We start from the raw sequence: 13,117 nt of genomic DNA on the forward strand, positions 1-13,117 counted from the left end.
GGTGCCGCAGAGCTTGAGTACTCCTCACAGCCTTAAAACGACCTTCGGTTGAGGTGGCACAGGTACAAAAATTTCGGTTCGCAAATGTTATGTAAGTGATCTCTTCCTGTAACATTCATTGCAAATTATATTCACTACTTTGAACATTTCCTCGTGAATAACATTGGGAGTGCTAGCAGAAATCTAGGTGCGTAACTGGAAAGATGCTTGCCTTAGACAATGAGCAAAGTAAAGTACCACTTACTCATGAGGCTCCTGCCCAGCCTATCGCAAGCTGCTCTTTGGAGTACGCAGTCGATCTCCCTCTTGACGAGCTGCGAGTCCTTGAGCAGCTGTGAGATGTCGCGTGCCCCAAGTGAGGGCAACTGCTGCCCGCTGTTCAGCGCCGCTAGCCCCAAGGTTACTACGACCATCACCGCGCACGTCTGCATGGCGCTCTGCTGTGCTTTCTGGCCAAACGCTCACGGAGCGGCGCTTTTATACCGGAGTTGCAGCCAACACTCCAACGGGTACGGTTCCTTAGCTATCTGGTCGCGATTGCGCAACTCGCTTGTTGCTGCAGGAAGAAACAGTCGTTTCCTTTGGCGCACGGAGAGGTGATTTAAAAGTCATTTGACCGGTGAGCTGGTCATTCTGCTACGATGCTAGCCGATTTATTCCTCTTTCTGACGTAATGACTTCAACCAGGAAGTGAAATGGACTGAGAATTTTTCATAAGGACGGAAAACGCAAGACTTCATTTTGATAAGGAAGACGGACACTCATGAAGGTTACACGAGCAAGTCGAAGTTTTAATTGAGATGCTAGGTGACTACAGGAATTTTGATTTTATGTGCCATTATGCAACACGACTCAAAAACGCCAGCAAGAAGATCAAAAACATTTAATGATGTCGTGATTTGGCACTTTAAATAAGAACATGTATAACAGGCTAGGAGGTTCTGTCTGTTTATTCGCTGTGGATGTGATTATTTATTAAGTTTTCTCCTGCTGGAAGATTACAAAGTTTTCTGCTTTCTATGGCGAACGGCAGCGCTGTAACCGGGGGAAGATTTAATAATTTTCTATTGCGGTGTCAGCCGTACTTAAGGCCGTAGTTACGACGATAGAATTTAGAGGTAATAATTCTGCGGTATGTTACGCGAGTACAGAAAAAAAACTTAGCCGGGGAGCGAACGACAGATTCACTTACAGCAAGACTTACAGCCAGTTTACACTGTGGTGGAAACAGTTTATCCTTGTCATCCATTCTTGAATACTGTCCCACAGGTGTGAATGCCTTGATGGTAGGCTTAATGGTCATACAGGGAGGATCAGAACCAAGTTTTTAGAGCAAGGTTAATGACAAATTTTCGAGAGCCAGCGAATGAGAAAGACTGTAAACAGTTTACCTGCCATCGGTGTGCGGCGGAATACCAATAAAATAAGGCGGTATAGATTGAATTCTGAGGAATTCCGCTTCATTTACATAAAAGCCGTTCGTACGTTTTTTCTCCGTCATGCCCTGAGTTGCTTGCGGGGCATAAATTTACGTACAAATATTAGCAGAAATCTATATTTACAGTTCACACTTAAGTGCCTGTCAGAGAGTTCATCGAAGCATTTTCAGTCCATTTCTTCACCGTTGCACACACGATTAACACTTCGGAAAAATGAACACCTAAATTTTTTCGTGTGACCTCTGACGTATTTTATCACGATGGTCGTTTCTCCTTACGTAGTTGTGCGTCAACAAAATATTTGCGCTTGGGAAGAGAAACTTGGTGATTGAAATTTGGTGAAAAGATCACGCTGCAAAGAACAACTCCATTGTTTTCATGACTCAACTCCAACTCACTTATCACATCTGTCTTAGTCTCCTCCGTATTTCGGGACAACACAAAACTAGGTGCCCTTCTTTGAACTTTCTCTTTGTCTTAAGTTAATTCAAAATAAAAATACAGACAATAAAAGCAAAGTAATATAGGATGTTATAAACAAGAAACTGAAAAAAGGCAGGCGCAAATGTAATACCACAAAAATCAATGATGGACGCAGAATTATAAAAATTCCTGAGGAATTATCAGATTTTCTAAATGATTATTTTTCTGGCGTTGCGGAGAAACTGCAGCAAAATCTGTCTTAAACACGAACAGCAACCACAGTGACCTACAGAGCAAGCACGACTATGATGTTTCCCACAGCAGATATGAAGAAGTCAGGAAGACAGTACAACAGTTACAAATGAGAATTCAGCGGACATAGATGAGGTTTCGTGTCTCCGTGCTGAAGGTGTGCATAGATAAAACATACAAATCCCATTTAACAAATAATAAATGAGTTCTGTAGTTCACATATTTTTCCAGCGTACATGATGCATGCACGAGTTATGGCCTTACTGAAGAAAAGTAATGTGGAAACCATTGAAAATTACAGACCAGTTTTACAACTGTTGACATTCCAAAAAAATAAGGGAGTGAATAATTAAAGATAGACTATTGAGTTACATTAATAAATACCCTAATTTTTCCACAGTGGTAAAAGTACGTTATCGGCCACTGCAGTGTTTACGTAATTGATTCTCGAAGCTCTTGACGAGGATGACTGTGTTCGGGTAGATTAGGCGTAAGCCTAGGCTTGCGGAATGCATTTGACGCTGTTGACCGTAAAATAGTACTAAACAAACTAGGAACGCTGGGTTAAGAGTAATAGCGAACGAGTGGTTCTAGTTCTACCTGGAGAGCAGGGTATAAAATGTAGTTTTAGTTCAGACGCCAGCTTTCGATAAACATAGTTGTGTTCTCACGGTAGTGTATTGGGTCCAGTTCGGTTCTTAATATGTATCAGTGACTTTCTAGTTAGAATAAGACATGGAGAAAAAGTTCTCTTTGCTGATCACAGCAACATCGTAGCCGATGATGAAACACCAGAACTTGTATTAGAGAAGAGAAATGAAACTCACAAAGATGTTTGCGATTGGGCAGTATGTAATAACATACAAAACAAACAATACGCACTTCAACATAAAAATGAAACACAACTATGTCGCATTAAAGATGGGCGATAAATTTGTAGTGGTGTAATAAGCACTAACTTTTTATGATGAACATTGATTGTCAGCTAACATGGGATGAACACACAAAGTTAATATCAATAAGAAAGTCATCAAAAAGTTAATCTCTTAGAGGTTTAGCATTAGTTCGAAACAGCCATTGTCTTGTAGTGATGTACAGTGACTTCTTATGTATGAGATTTTTCTCTGGAGAGCGAAAGCATACAACGTGGACTCGGGTGTTCAACTGCAGGAAGGGGCCGTAAGAACAGTGACTAGTAATAGTAGTCGGGCTCATTATAAAGAGCTATTTAAAAAATTGTGCATCTTTACCGTACCAAGCGAGAACATCTACCCTTCTGTTGTGCATATCGGAGAAAACTCTACTAAGTGTTTCACTAATAGTTCTTTACACAATCATGAAATAAGAGCCAGTTTGCACTTAAAATTAGTAAGGCAATACAAACGAAATGAAAATCATTGCTATAACATGTCTGTTTGAAAAGGCAGCTAAAACGTTCTTCATAAGTAAGGCATACTACACAAAGACTACTTAGAAGACTCAGAGTGATGGGTGGTAATGAAAGGGGATAACTAGAACACCCTGTCACATTCCAGTACATGATCATGGCTTATCTCTTTCACAAGGAAGTTACGCGTCAAGATGTAAAATGCACGATAGTAATGCCTTGTCATTCTCCTGATTTCAGCTCATTGTGAGGAGAGGCTGACTCAGTTTTTCAGGTAGATCGAGGAGCATAGTAGAAAGTTTTGGGCATCGGGTTGACTTTCTGATCAGGCTAGAGTTGGTGCAAGGGACACAGTCGCATCTTCACACTGAAGGAGTCGCCTGCGGGTGTCAGTGTGTTCGGCGATGAAGAACGAAACTACATTTCATTTTACAAGTTACCTGAAATAAACTGTGTGTAAATGAAGGAACATTTATAAGGATCAAACGAACGACGCATTGCAGCTTTTAAGACAATGACCTCATATTCGGGAGGATGGAGTTACTCTATCCGGCCTTCCTTATTTGTGTTTTCCTTGTATTTTCTAAATCAATTCGGCAAATGCTGGCTGTGTGTCCTATTCTCATAAAGCATTTTACTGCACTGCATTACCCTGACAATTCCTGTATGATTGTGAGATGGTCCTTTGATGAATAAAGATAAACAAGTAAATAAATGTCGGGTAAGGATCCCATACAATGCAACAGTACTCCAGAAAAGGACAGGCTAGCGTGATGAAGGCAGTCTCTTCAGTAGATACTACTGGAGGTGGTTACTATAATCTTTTAGAAGATTATATGAAGTGTACTGCACTTTAGTTCTAATATTCCACAGCAGCAGCTTCAAATTTTTATGTAAGGGATCAGATCAAAATCTTAAAATGTATAGTAATTTTTAGCTAGTGCGTGTATCGCCTCCGGGAAACACGGCGACAATAAGGAATTAATGTACCGATAAACTACCACAGCTCGTGTATTATTTGAGTTATTACTAGTTTTACTCAGCAGACGGTATCATCTTCATATCTTCATTGCCCTGATGATAATACGTCAAATGTAATTATCTGTTTCCTGTTGTTTCAGATGCCCATAGGAAACTCTGCTGTATGCTTAGGCGATTTAAAAGGTAGTTTGATGGCATGTAATTTTCTAGTGTTGAGCTTCAGCGCTATTAAATTATCGCCTCAAAGACGATGGCACGTTCACAAAAAAGCTGAACTACGACGTACTTGACTGTAACCACACATGCGCGTGCTCTTGTTCGTCTTCAAAACAACGGAAGCTCCTTTGTCACGATGCCTCTCGGAGTGCAGCAGTCACATCGAAATCTTTTTGGTGCCGGGGTTGAGTAAGTCTGCTTTTTCATTGCCTCCTAAGCAGACTATTTTCTGTTGTCTGTTTCCTTTTGTGTTCCCTTGGATAATATTTGTCCTCATTCTTCGGGCTGACTTGATCAGCTTTGCAATGCATATCCGAGACGGATCACTTCCGTGAGGAACAAATGTCACTTCAGTGAGTAAGTGTAGTAATTGCTGAGTACGATATGTACTGACATGACCAGTGCTATATTGTTACATATGCAGTTCGACGAATCACTTGAGTGAAATAGCGTAGCGAGAAGTTCTCTCGGCCGACAGGGAAAGATTGTGTTTGTAAGCTAAAAGTGCATATTTCAACGGAATCTAGTTTTAGGTTAACGAAATTCGGTGAATGTGTTCCATATGAGTAGATCCGATGGCCTAAATAGTTCCTGGAATGTCTCCAAATACCCATTTCCGGGTACGATAATTTACTCCTCTGACTCTGAATGCTTTCCATCCACGAATTTCTTTAGAGAGTAAGTAGAAGTGAGATGGTACCAAGGCTGCTGTAAATGTTAGATATCCTAATTACTCATCCATCTAAAGTGAGTGTGAGTGTGAGTGTGTGTGTGTGTGTGTGTGTGTGTGTGTGTGTGTGTGTGTGTGTGTGCGTGCGTGCGTGCGGGGATGGGTTGGGGGGCAAGGGGAATGTGTTTGATGAAACATGAGTTCTTTTTTTTCCTTCGTATTCAAAGCTATTATTGCTTTACACTGTAAAAAGTAATCAGTAAGGAGAATTCCTTTTACATGATTGACAACAGTGACCCTGTGTAATCTTTCGGCAGAAGAAATCTACTTAGTGTTTTCTGGTTACAGGGATAGCAGTTTCCTGAAGCATTATCGAAATGTGAATATAACACACGTACGAAGACAAGGAAGGGTTTTCCAGAACATACTTACGTTCTTCTGGTAATTAAAACTAGCGCTACATTTAAATGGTCCTTACGCCACCTACGTCTGATTTCTACAATGGGCATTTCTTAATTTGTAGGTGACGCATTCAAAGGGTCCATTACCTTTTCTGTCTTTCCGTAATCTGAGGTAATCACCTCTTCTTCGACTGGACATTAAATTCTAATCTTCTCTCCTCCAAGAGTAAAAGTATCATGTCTCACTCTTTGCTCGTTAGTATTTTCCTTGTATTAAGCTGCCAATTCTTATTTTCACTGGAGACAAGAGAATATCTTAAGTAAACATTGGAATCTTAAAATTTTGGAATAGTATATAGGACCCTATGTTTGGTGCAGTCATTGAAATTTTTTAGGTGAACTGAACATTTTTATTGACTAATTAGACAACTTAAAACAGTTGACAGGTAGTAGGTAGGAGCAAAACAGTGATTCTAGGAATAATATGGAATTAAGTTTCCTGTTAGTAAATGTTAATAAATCATGTATTAGGTAATTAAAAAAGTCGGTTAACTTGATCAATTTACAAGGACTACAGTAGACGACTGGATGAGAGCACGTCCACGTTACTCGTGTGTGCGGCCACTCACGATTGCAGAGCCGTGTCGGTGTCGGAGACGATGCCAGGAACAGCAGCGGTAGATACAGGACCTGTCGGTGGTCCTGCTAACTGTTCTGATGGTGGTGGTGGCGGTGGCGGCGGCGGCGGCGGCGGCAGCGGCTGCCTGACGTTGGAGACGGCGAGCCAAAAGTGCCATATCGCGATAGGCTTCCGGGTAATGCTTTGCCATCAGTCTTTTCAGCTTCCTCGTAAACAGCTTCTCGTTATTGGAACATTTCCTACAATTCTGGTCCATCATGAAAGGTACCAAACCTGTACAATATGCACTCACATTATACACACTTGGTTAGTGCAGACAGTGATTACATTTGCCGAAGATCATTCTGCTTGTAGAAGGGGTTCAAACAAGTTAACGATTCCATTGATTACACCACATTTACGCTAAAAGCTTAGTCGTGTCCTCAGTTGCAATTAGTGAAGATCTTAGTGGGTCGAAAAACTTTATCTTCTCTCAATAAAGCCGACAGAGCTTTAGCAACCATATAACTACACAAGAACCTAGAACTTAACTGTTTATAGATCGTATTTTCTTTGTTTCGTTGCCTCATGATATTAATCTTCAAAAACACATTTCAAGGCAAAAAATTGTATCAGCGTGGATCTGAAGAAAGTGGAAGAAAAACTGTATTTGGATTACGTCTGGAAAACTGATAGGATTGAGGATTGGACGTGCTCGATTAGTGACAGACTTGAATCTACAGAAGTGCATTTGAGAAATATATGAACAAGTCTCATGGGAACAATTAAAGCAATTTGTACTGCACACGATGACTTCTGTTTAAACCTTCAGAGAACATTCAAATAATTTACTATTCCAGCACCACTCCTCTATCTGTATAATAGCGCAGTATGCCTAAAAAACCAGTTGCCTAAAAACTGGGAAATCAGTCAACGTATAGAATCGTAGGGCAGTAATTTTTAATAGCGCAACTTTTGTCATCGGACGAATAAAAAATAATTTAAATGTAAATCTGTCAATGTAATCATGAAATCATTAGGAGGTCTAAATTTAAGAGAAAAATGAAATAAATAATTAGCTGCACCACATATGGGTGTTTTAAGAGCAGTACTCGGAAATTCACAGATTGAACCCGCAGTTAAACAATTAAATTTACGGGGCTGTTTAGAAATATTACCTGGGTGTTTTGGTATGAGGGACTCGTGGCTTCCTGTGCCTCATTACAAACTAATAATTTTAACTGCTTCGGTTACCAGAGCACGCTTTCCATTTCCCATTACTTCATTGCTCGCAGCTTCGTCTGATTCCCGCAAGAGTTCGGAAGTAGTGCCCATCCGCGCTGAAGGTATCATTATTCGCCGTCAGGCGATATTTTGTGCTTGTGCTTGAACAGCGTCCCAAGTTTTGTCCGAGTTAGGATTCACCTTTATTGTGAAGGATTCGGGGAAACAGTTGTGAAAAAAGAAAGCGGTCGACGTACGAAATGAGTGGAAACAGTAACAGTAGACGATAAACGAGTAATCGGCGATCAACTTGGCGAGCATTCTCTCGGCTTTGATGTCCACTGGTTGAATTCCTGTTGGGATTCGGACTATGGGTAGTTAAAGGTTCGGTAATCCACGTAGAAACGATCAAACTTCAGTTTAGGACTAACGTGTGCGTGCATTGAGGTATAGGAAATTTCGGAAGTCAAACATCATGAAGAGGATTTTTTAACTTTGTTAATAGTCTCATTAATGTATTATTACTTAAAACTGAAAGCATTGCTATTTACAAAATAAAAATATGTACAAGAATCAGAATAATTAAAAACACCAAGAATGAGCTGCTGGACTTCGCCATGCAAAAACTTCAGGAAGAGTTTGGAAAAATTTGAAATGAGTGTGAAGAAAGGGGGTATAATAACTTAAAAACAGCTTTTGTGTGATTCTGTACTACAAGATTCAAATATGCAGTTACACTGATAATACAAATTACATAGGCGTTAGATAGAATCAAACAGAAAAGTGGCCAAGTTTTGAAACGAGAGAGAATTCTATTGTACACAGGGAGCTTAGTTTTGAGCTGGCTGTAAGTAATGAAATTTTGAGGAAGGAAACAGGAAGTTGCGATTCATTCTGGATGTAAGTATGCTGAGACAATAGATCATTATCATACAACAAATATTGTGTAACCATTCGTAACCACTTAAAATTTGGTGATCAAAAAAACGCCACCTGCAAAATGGGACATAAACTTTCAGTGAAACTCTGATACTAACCAAAAGTTTTTTAACATTATTAAATTCTGTGTGTTTCACGGACAAACAGCGATAGTCTTATCCAGTTGTAGTAAGGTTACTTAAAATGATCGCCGTGTGAATGAGGAGTTGTTGCTGCACGAATTGTGTTGGAAATGAAACGATTTGTATCCTCGCTAACTCAGCTGATTTAATTAGCATTCGTCTGAAATATTTAAGCTATACGGTTTCCTCATCCACCTACAGAAAAGTCATATTGCAACTGGGTACAATGCATACGTTTCGCATCACGTTTTCTTATGTTTCCTTCCTTCATTTCGCTCGAAACATGAAGCAGTTACGTTGATTTACAGTATACATATTTATATTTGACGATAATTGTGTTGACTGTTACATATTGCTATACAGGGTGTAAATTTTAAGTTGACAAACCAGAATAACTCTAAAAATAAGTTTCACACGAAAAAATGTGTAGAATCCAAAGTTGATTATTTTCGAGGGGGACAACTGCAGGTGCTAAAATTAGCCCTCCACCTCAGCCACGTGGGGGTTGGGCGGGAAGCAACTTACAATTTCAAATGGGAACCCCCATTTTTTATTGCAGAATCAGATTCGACATAAACTACGCATATTTTGTCTTAAACATTTGTTTTGATTCTTGGTAGCTGGCGGTGTAATTCAAGAAAATCAATGTTCTCATTTTTGCGTGGAAAATGGTTACGGATAAATTAAGTTTTGTTCGTTTCGTGGTCATTTGTAAAACTCTAATTCCTCTCGCTGAAACCCCACCCTATGGGGAGACGGGGAGAGTTTTAGTTTTAGCGAATCAAAATTTACGAAGTAAATAAGTATTTTTAATTGATCCTTAACCATTTTCCACACAACGGGGCTGGGGTGGCGGGCTAATTTTAGCACCAGTAGATGTCCCCCTCGAGCAGATATCCCCCTCGAAAATAATCAACTTTGGATTCTACACATTTTTTTCGTGTGAAGCTTATTTTAGGAGTTATTCTGGTTTGTCAACTTAAAATTTACACCCTGTATATGCAGGATGAAACAGAACTCCACACTTTCAGTGGTGGAAGTATGGACCAAAACAAGACAAACATATCCACTAAACATGGCACTGAAATGCATACCTTAACAGATGTGAAGACTTGTTCATCTTCGCTACTGTGAAACACATCTCTTCTATGAAACTTCCTGGCAGATGAAAACTGTGTGCCGGACCGAGATTCGAACTCGGGACCTTTGCCTTTCGCGGGCATGTGCTCTACCAACTGAGCTACCCAAGCACGATTCACGCCCCGTCCTCACAGCTTTACTTCTGCCAGTATCTCGCCTCCTACCTTCCAAACTTTACAGAAGCTCTCCTTCGAACCTTGCAGAACTAGCACTCCTGAAAGAAAGGATATAGCGGAGACATGGCTTAGCCACAGCCTGGGGGATGTTTCCAGAATGAGATTTTTCACTCTGCAGCGGAGTGTGCGCTGATATGAAACTTCCTGGCAGATTAAAACTGTGTGCCCGACCGAGACTCGAACTCAGGACCTTTGCCTTTCGCGGGCAAGTGCTCTACCAACTGAGCTACCCAAGCACGACTCACGCCTCGTCCTCACAGCTTTACTTCTGCCAGTATCTCGCCTCCTACCTTCCAAACTTTACAAAAGCTCTCCTGCGAACCTGGCAGAACTAGCCGCCAGGCTGTGGCTAAGCCATGTCTCCGCCATATCCTTTCTTTCAGAAGTGCTAGTTCTGCCAGGTTCGCAGGAGAGCTTCTGTAAAGTTTGGAAGGTAGGAGGCGAGATACTGGCAGAAGTATAGCTGTGAGGACCGGGCGTGAGTCATGCTTGGGTAGCTCAGTTGGTAGAGCACTTGCCCGCGAAAGGCAAAGGTCCCGAGTTCGAATCTCGGTCCGGCACACAGTTTTAATCTGCAAGGAAGTTTCATATGAGCGCACACTCCGCTGCAGAGTGAAAATCTCATTCTGGAAACATCTCTTCTACTGAACAAATGCCCATAGTCCTTAAGGTGTGCATTTTAGACGCCATGTTTACTAGATTTTTACCCTTGTTTTGGTGCATATTACCAACTCTGAAAGTCTGCCAGTGGAGTTCCGGTTTTATATATGATTCCAGTGTGTTTATAGACTCGGTTCTGCGGTTGCTGTATTTTTATTGCAAAAAATAACTAAGTTCATCTCCCCGTCGACATGTGGTCATATGACAGATCATTCACTCAGGTAAGCTATGGTGGGTAAAGAAATAGATCGTGTAGTCTTCAAGTTTTATTCTCTGTTAGATTGTAGGAATACAGAGATCGGGAATACTGTACGTAATGCGCTGTAAACTAATCTAGATAATTTTCGCACTACACATCTACATGCACTATTAGGACCTAGGAATGACGATACGATGTTCAAAAGTCATAATTTGTCGTTAATTGTAATCAGTCTTACGAATTGTATTGTGTAACTGTTTCACCACATAATTTCATGTTCACGTTATGCATGTCAGTTACACATTCCAGCTCTGCGTTCCGGCACTGAGAAGCCATCCAGTGCTGACCGGGAGACGTGTCACTGCCTGCCTGAGGGCGTCATTTGGATGCGGTATGAAGCGCACCGAGTCAGCACACCGCTCCGCCAGACCATGTGGCCGTTAATTTTCCCTATAGTGCCTCCTCAATGGCCTACCGACGCTCAGAGTCCTCCCGCCAGAGAAAAAAACCCTGAATGTACTGGGTAATCCGCATTTCCGTGAGACTTGCTGACAACTCAGCTACTGATGCAAACTTCAATTACACGTGCAATGACATGTATTGAACAAATCATTTTTTTTCGGAAACAGGAGAATGATCCTCGACTCATGTTGGAAAGATGATCATGCTCCTGGAATTTGCAAAACAGTATTATTTACGCAAACTTAGTACATCAGTAAAGCAACAACGCTTACATGCAAGGAAATCGTGAGGGTTAGACACGATGAATACTTCCTGACGCAGAACGTGCGCATTAATTGTGTACTGCACGTAGTACCATTGAGTACCAACTTCTGTACACAACAATGTCCAGAATAACTTCCTGTAAATTTCTGTGATCCCTTTTCTTTTTGTGAAAGGTGATGGATGGAACGAATTGTATTTTACTATTGATCTATGTATTTACGTATCAGTATTTTGCCGTGAATATTTTCGTTTTCTTCATTTTTCCACTTGTCCTTTCATTTCTTGGCATCCACATTGTTTCTAGTTTCGTATATTTCGAGTGTGTGTCATCTCATTGCTGCATTCACATTGAGAGCCAGTTTAAAGTTTTTTCAGTTTAATTAAGTGATATGAAATTTAAGTGACTTGTAAAAGTGACATCTAAAATATTTCCTCACAAATATTTCTACTCCGTTGTGTAGTTATAAGGTAACGACGACCGTTCTCTCAATCTACTGTATATTCTATCGTTAAATTTCAGAATTTAATGCATTCAAAATTGCGGTAATTTCGTGCAAATACACTGCCTGGTAGTGATGAATCTATAAGACATGGTCGTATGTCACCGTGCTTCGTGCGGGTATGTAAATGATTACAGTGCTGGCACATGTAAGGTGTACCCGTTAGTGGCTGTTGTGACCAGTCCTGATAGGGTATATACCGTGCGTGAACCTCTTCAGGTGTTGAGTGACCATTGCGAAGGGCATAGAGATACCGGGTATTAGTATACAGGGTGTCCCAGCTATCTTGTCTACCCAAAATATCTCTGGAACAATAACAGCTATTGGAAAACGACTTTCACCGGTATCAATGTAGGGCTGGGGCCCATGAATGTACATATTTGGAAACATTCTAAAACGAAAGCATGTGTGTTTTTTAACACAAACTTACGTTTTTTTAAATGACCTCCTATATTTTTTCTTCAGCAATCCGTAGCATGACAAAGCACATACACAATGGCGTTGATTGCATCGCAATATTCCCATTACATCCCGAGATATTAAGACGCGAAGTTGACGCTTGAAACACCCGACATGCGCTGCTAACGCACGTCCTGAGGCTCAGGCGTGAACCCCATGCTGTCCGTAATCGCAGCAGGATGGCAGCAGACCGTATTATTCGTTTCGGACCTCTTGATAAGTATGGAAGTGTGATTACGCATGTCAATCACATCGCGATTACGGGCAGCATGGGGTTCACGCCTGAGCCTCAGGACGTGCGCTAGCAGCGCATGTCGGGTGTTTCAAGCGTCAAATTCGCGTCTTAATATCTCGGGATGTAATGGGAATATTGCGATGTAATCAACGCCATTGTGTATGCGCTTTGTCATGCTATGGATTGCTGAAGAAAAAATAGAGGAGGTCCATTTAAAAAAACATAAGTTTGTGTTAAAAAACACATATGCTTTCGTTTTAGAATGTTTCCAAATATGTACATTCATGGGTCCCAGCCCTACATTGATACCGGTGAAAGTCGTTTTCCAATAGCTGTTATGTTCCAGAGA

At 40.9% G+C, this 13,117-nt stretch overlaps 2 protein-coding genes across 3 annotated transcripts in view; one reads left to right on the forward strand and one right to left on the reverse strand.

Annotated features, from left to right (window-relative positions):
• LOC126097821 (peripheral plasma membrane protein CASK-like) overlaps positions 1 to 13,117 on the forward strand; it is a 654,064-nt gene that overhangs the window by 498,245 nt on the left and 142,702 nt on the right. The window lies entirely within an intron of this gene.
• The window catches only part of LOC126185157 (ejaculatory bulb-specific protein 3-like), a 37,441-nt gene that overhangs the window by 2,793 nt on the left and 21,531 nt on the right, over positions 1 to 13,117 (reverse strand). Inside the window, exons 2-3 of one of the 2 annotated variants that reach the window (XR_007536970.1) lie at positions 6,399 to 6,682; positions 5,917 to 6,066 (exon numbers count right to left, since the gene is read on the reverse strand). Coding sequence is in view for 1 of the 2 variants with exons in the window: in XM_049928006.1 (XP_049783963.1) it covers positions 6,399 to 6,682 (284 nt within the window). In the remaining variant the exon portion in view is untranslated. The remainder of the gene's footprint in view (positions 1 to 5,916; positions 6,067 to 6,398; positions 6,683 to 13,117) is intronic. The other variant, XM_049928006.1, reaches the window with a different exon arrangement.

Source organism: Schistocerca cancellata, chromosome 1, assembly GCF_023864275.1.
Source record: "Schistocerca cancellata isolate TAMUIC-IGC-003103 chromosome 1, iqSchCanc2.1, whole genome shotgun sequence".
Taxonomy (NCBI): Eukaryota; Metazoa; Arthropoda; class Insecta; order Orthoptera; family Acrididae; genus Schistocerca; species Schistocerca cancellata.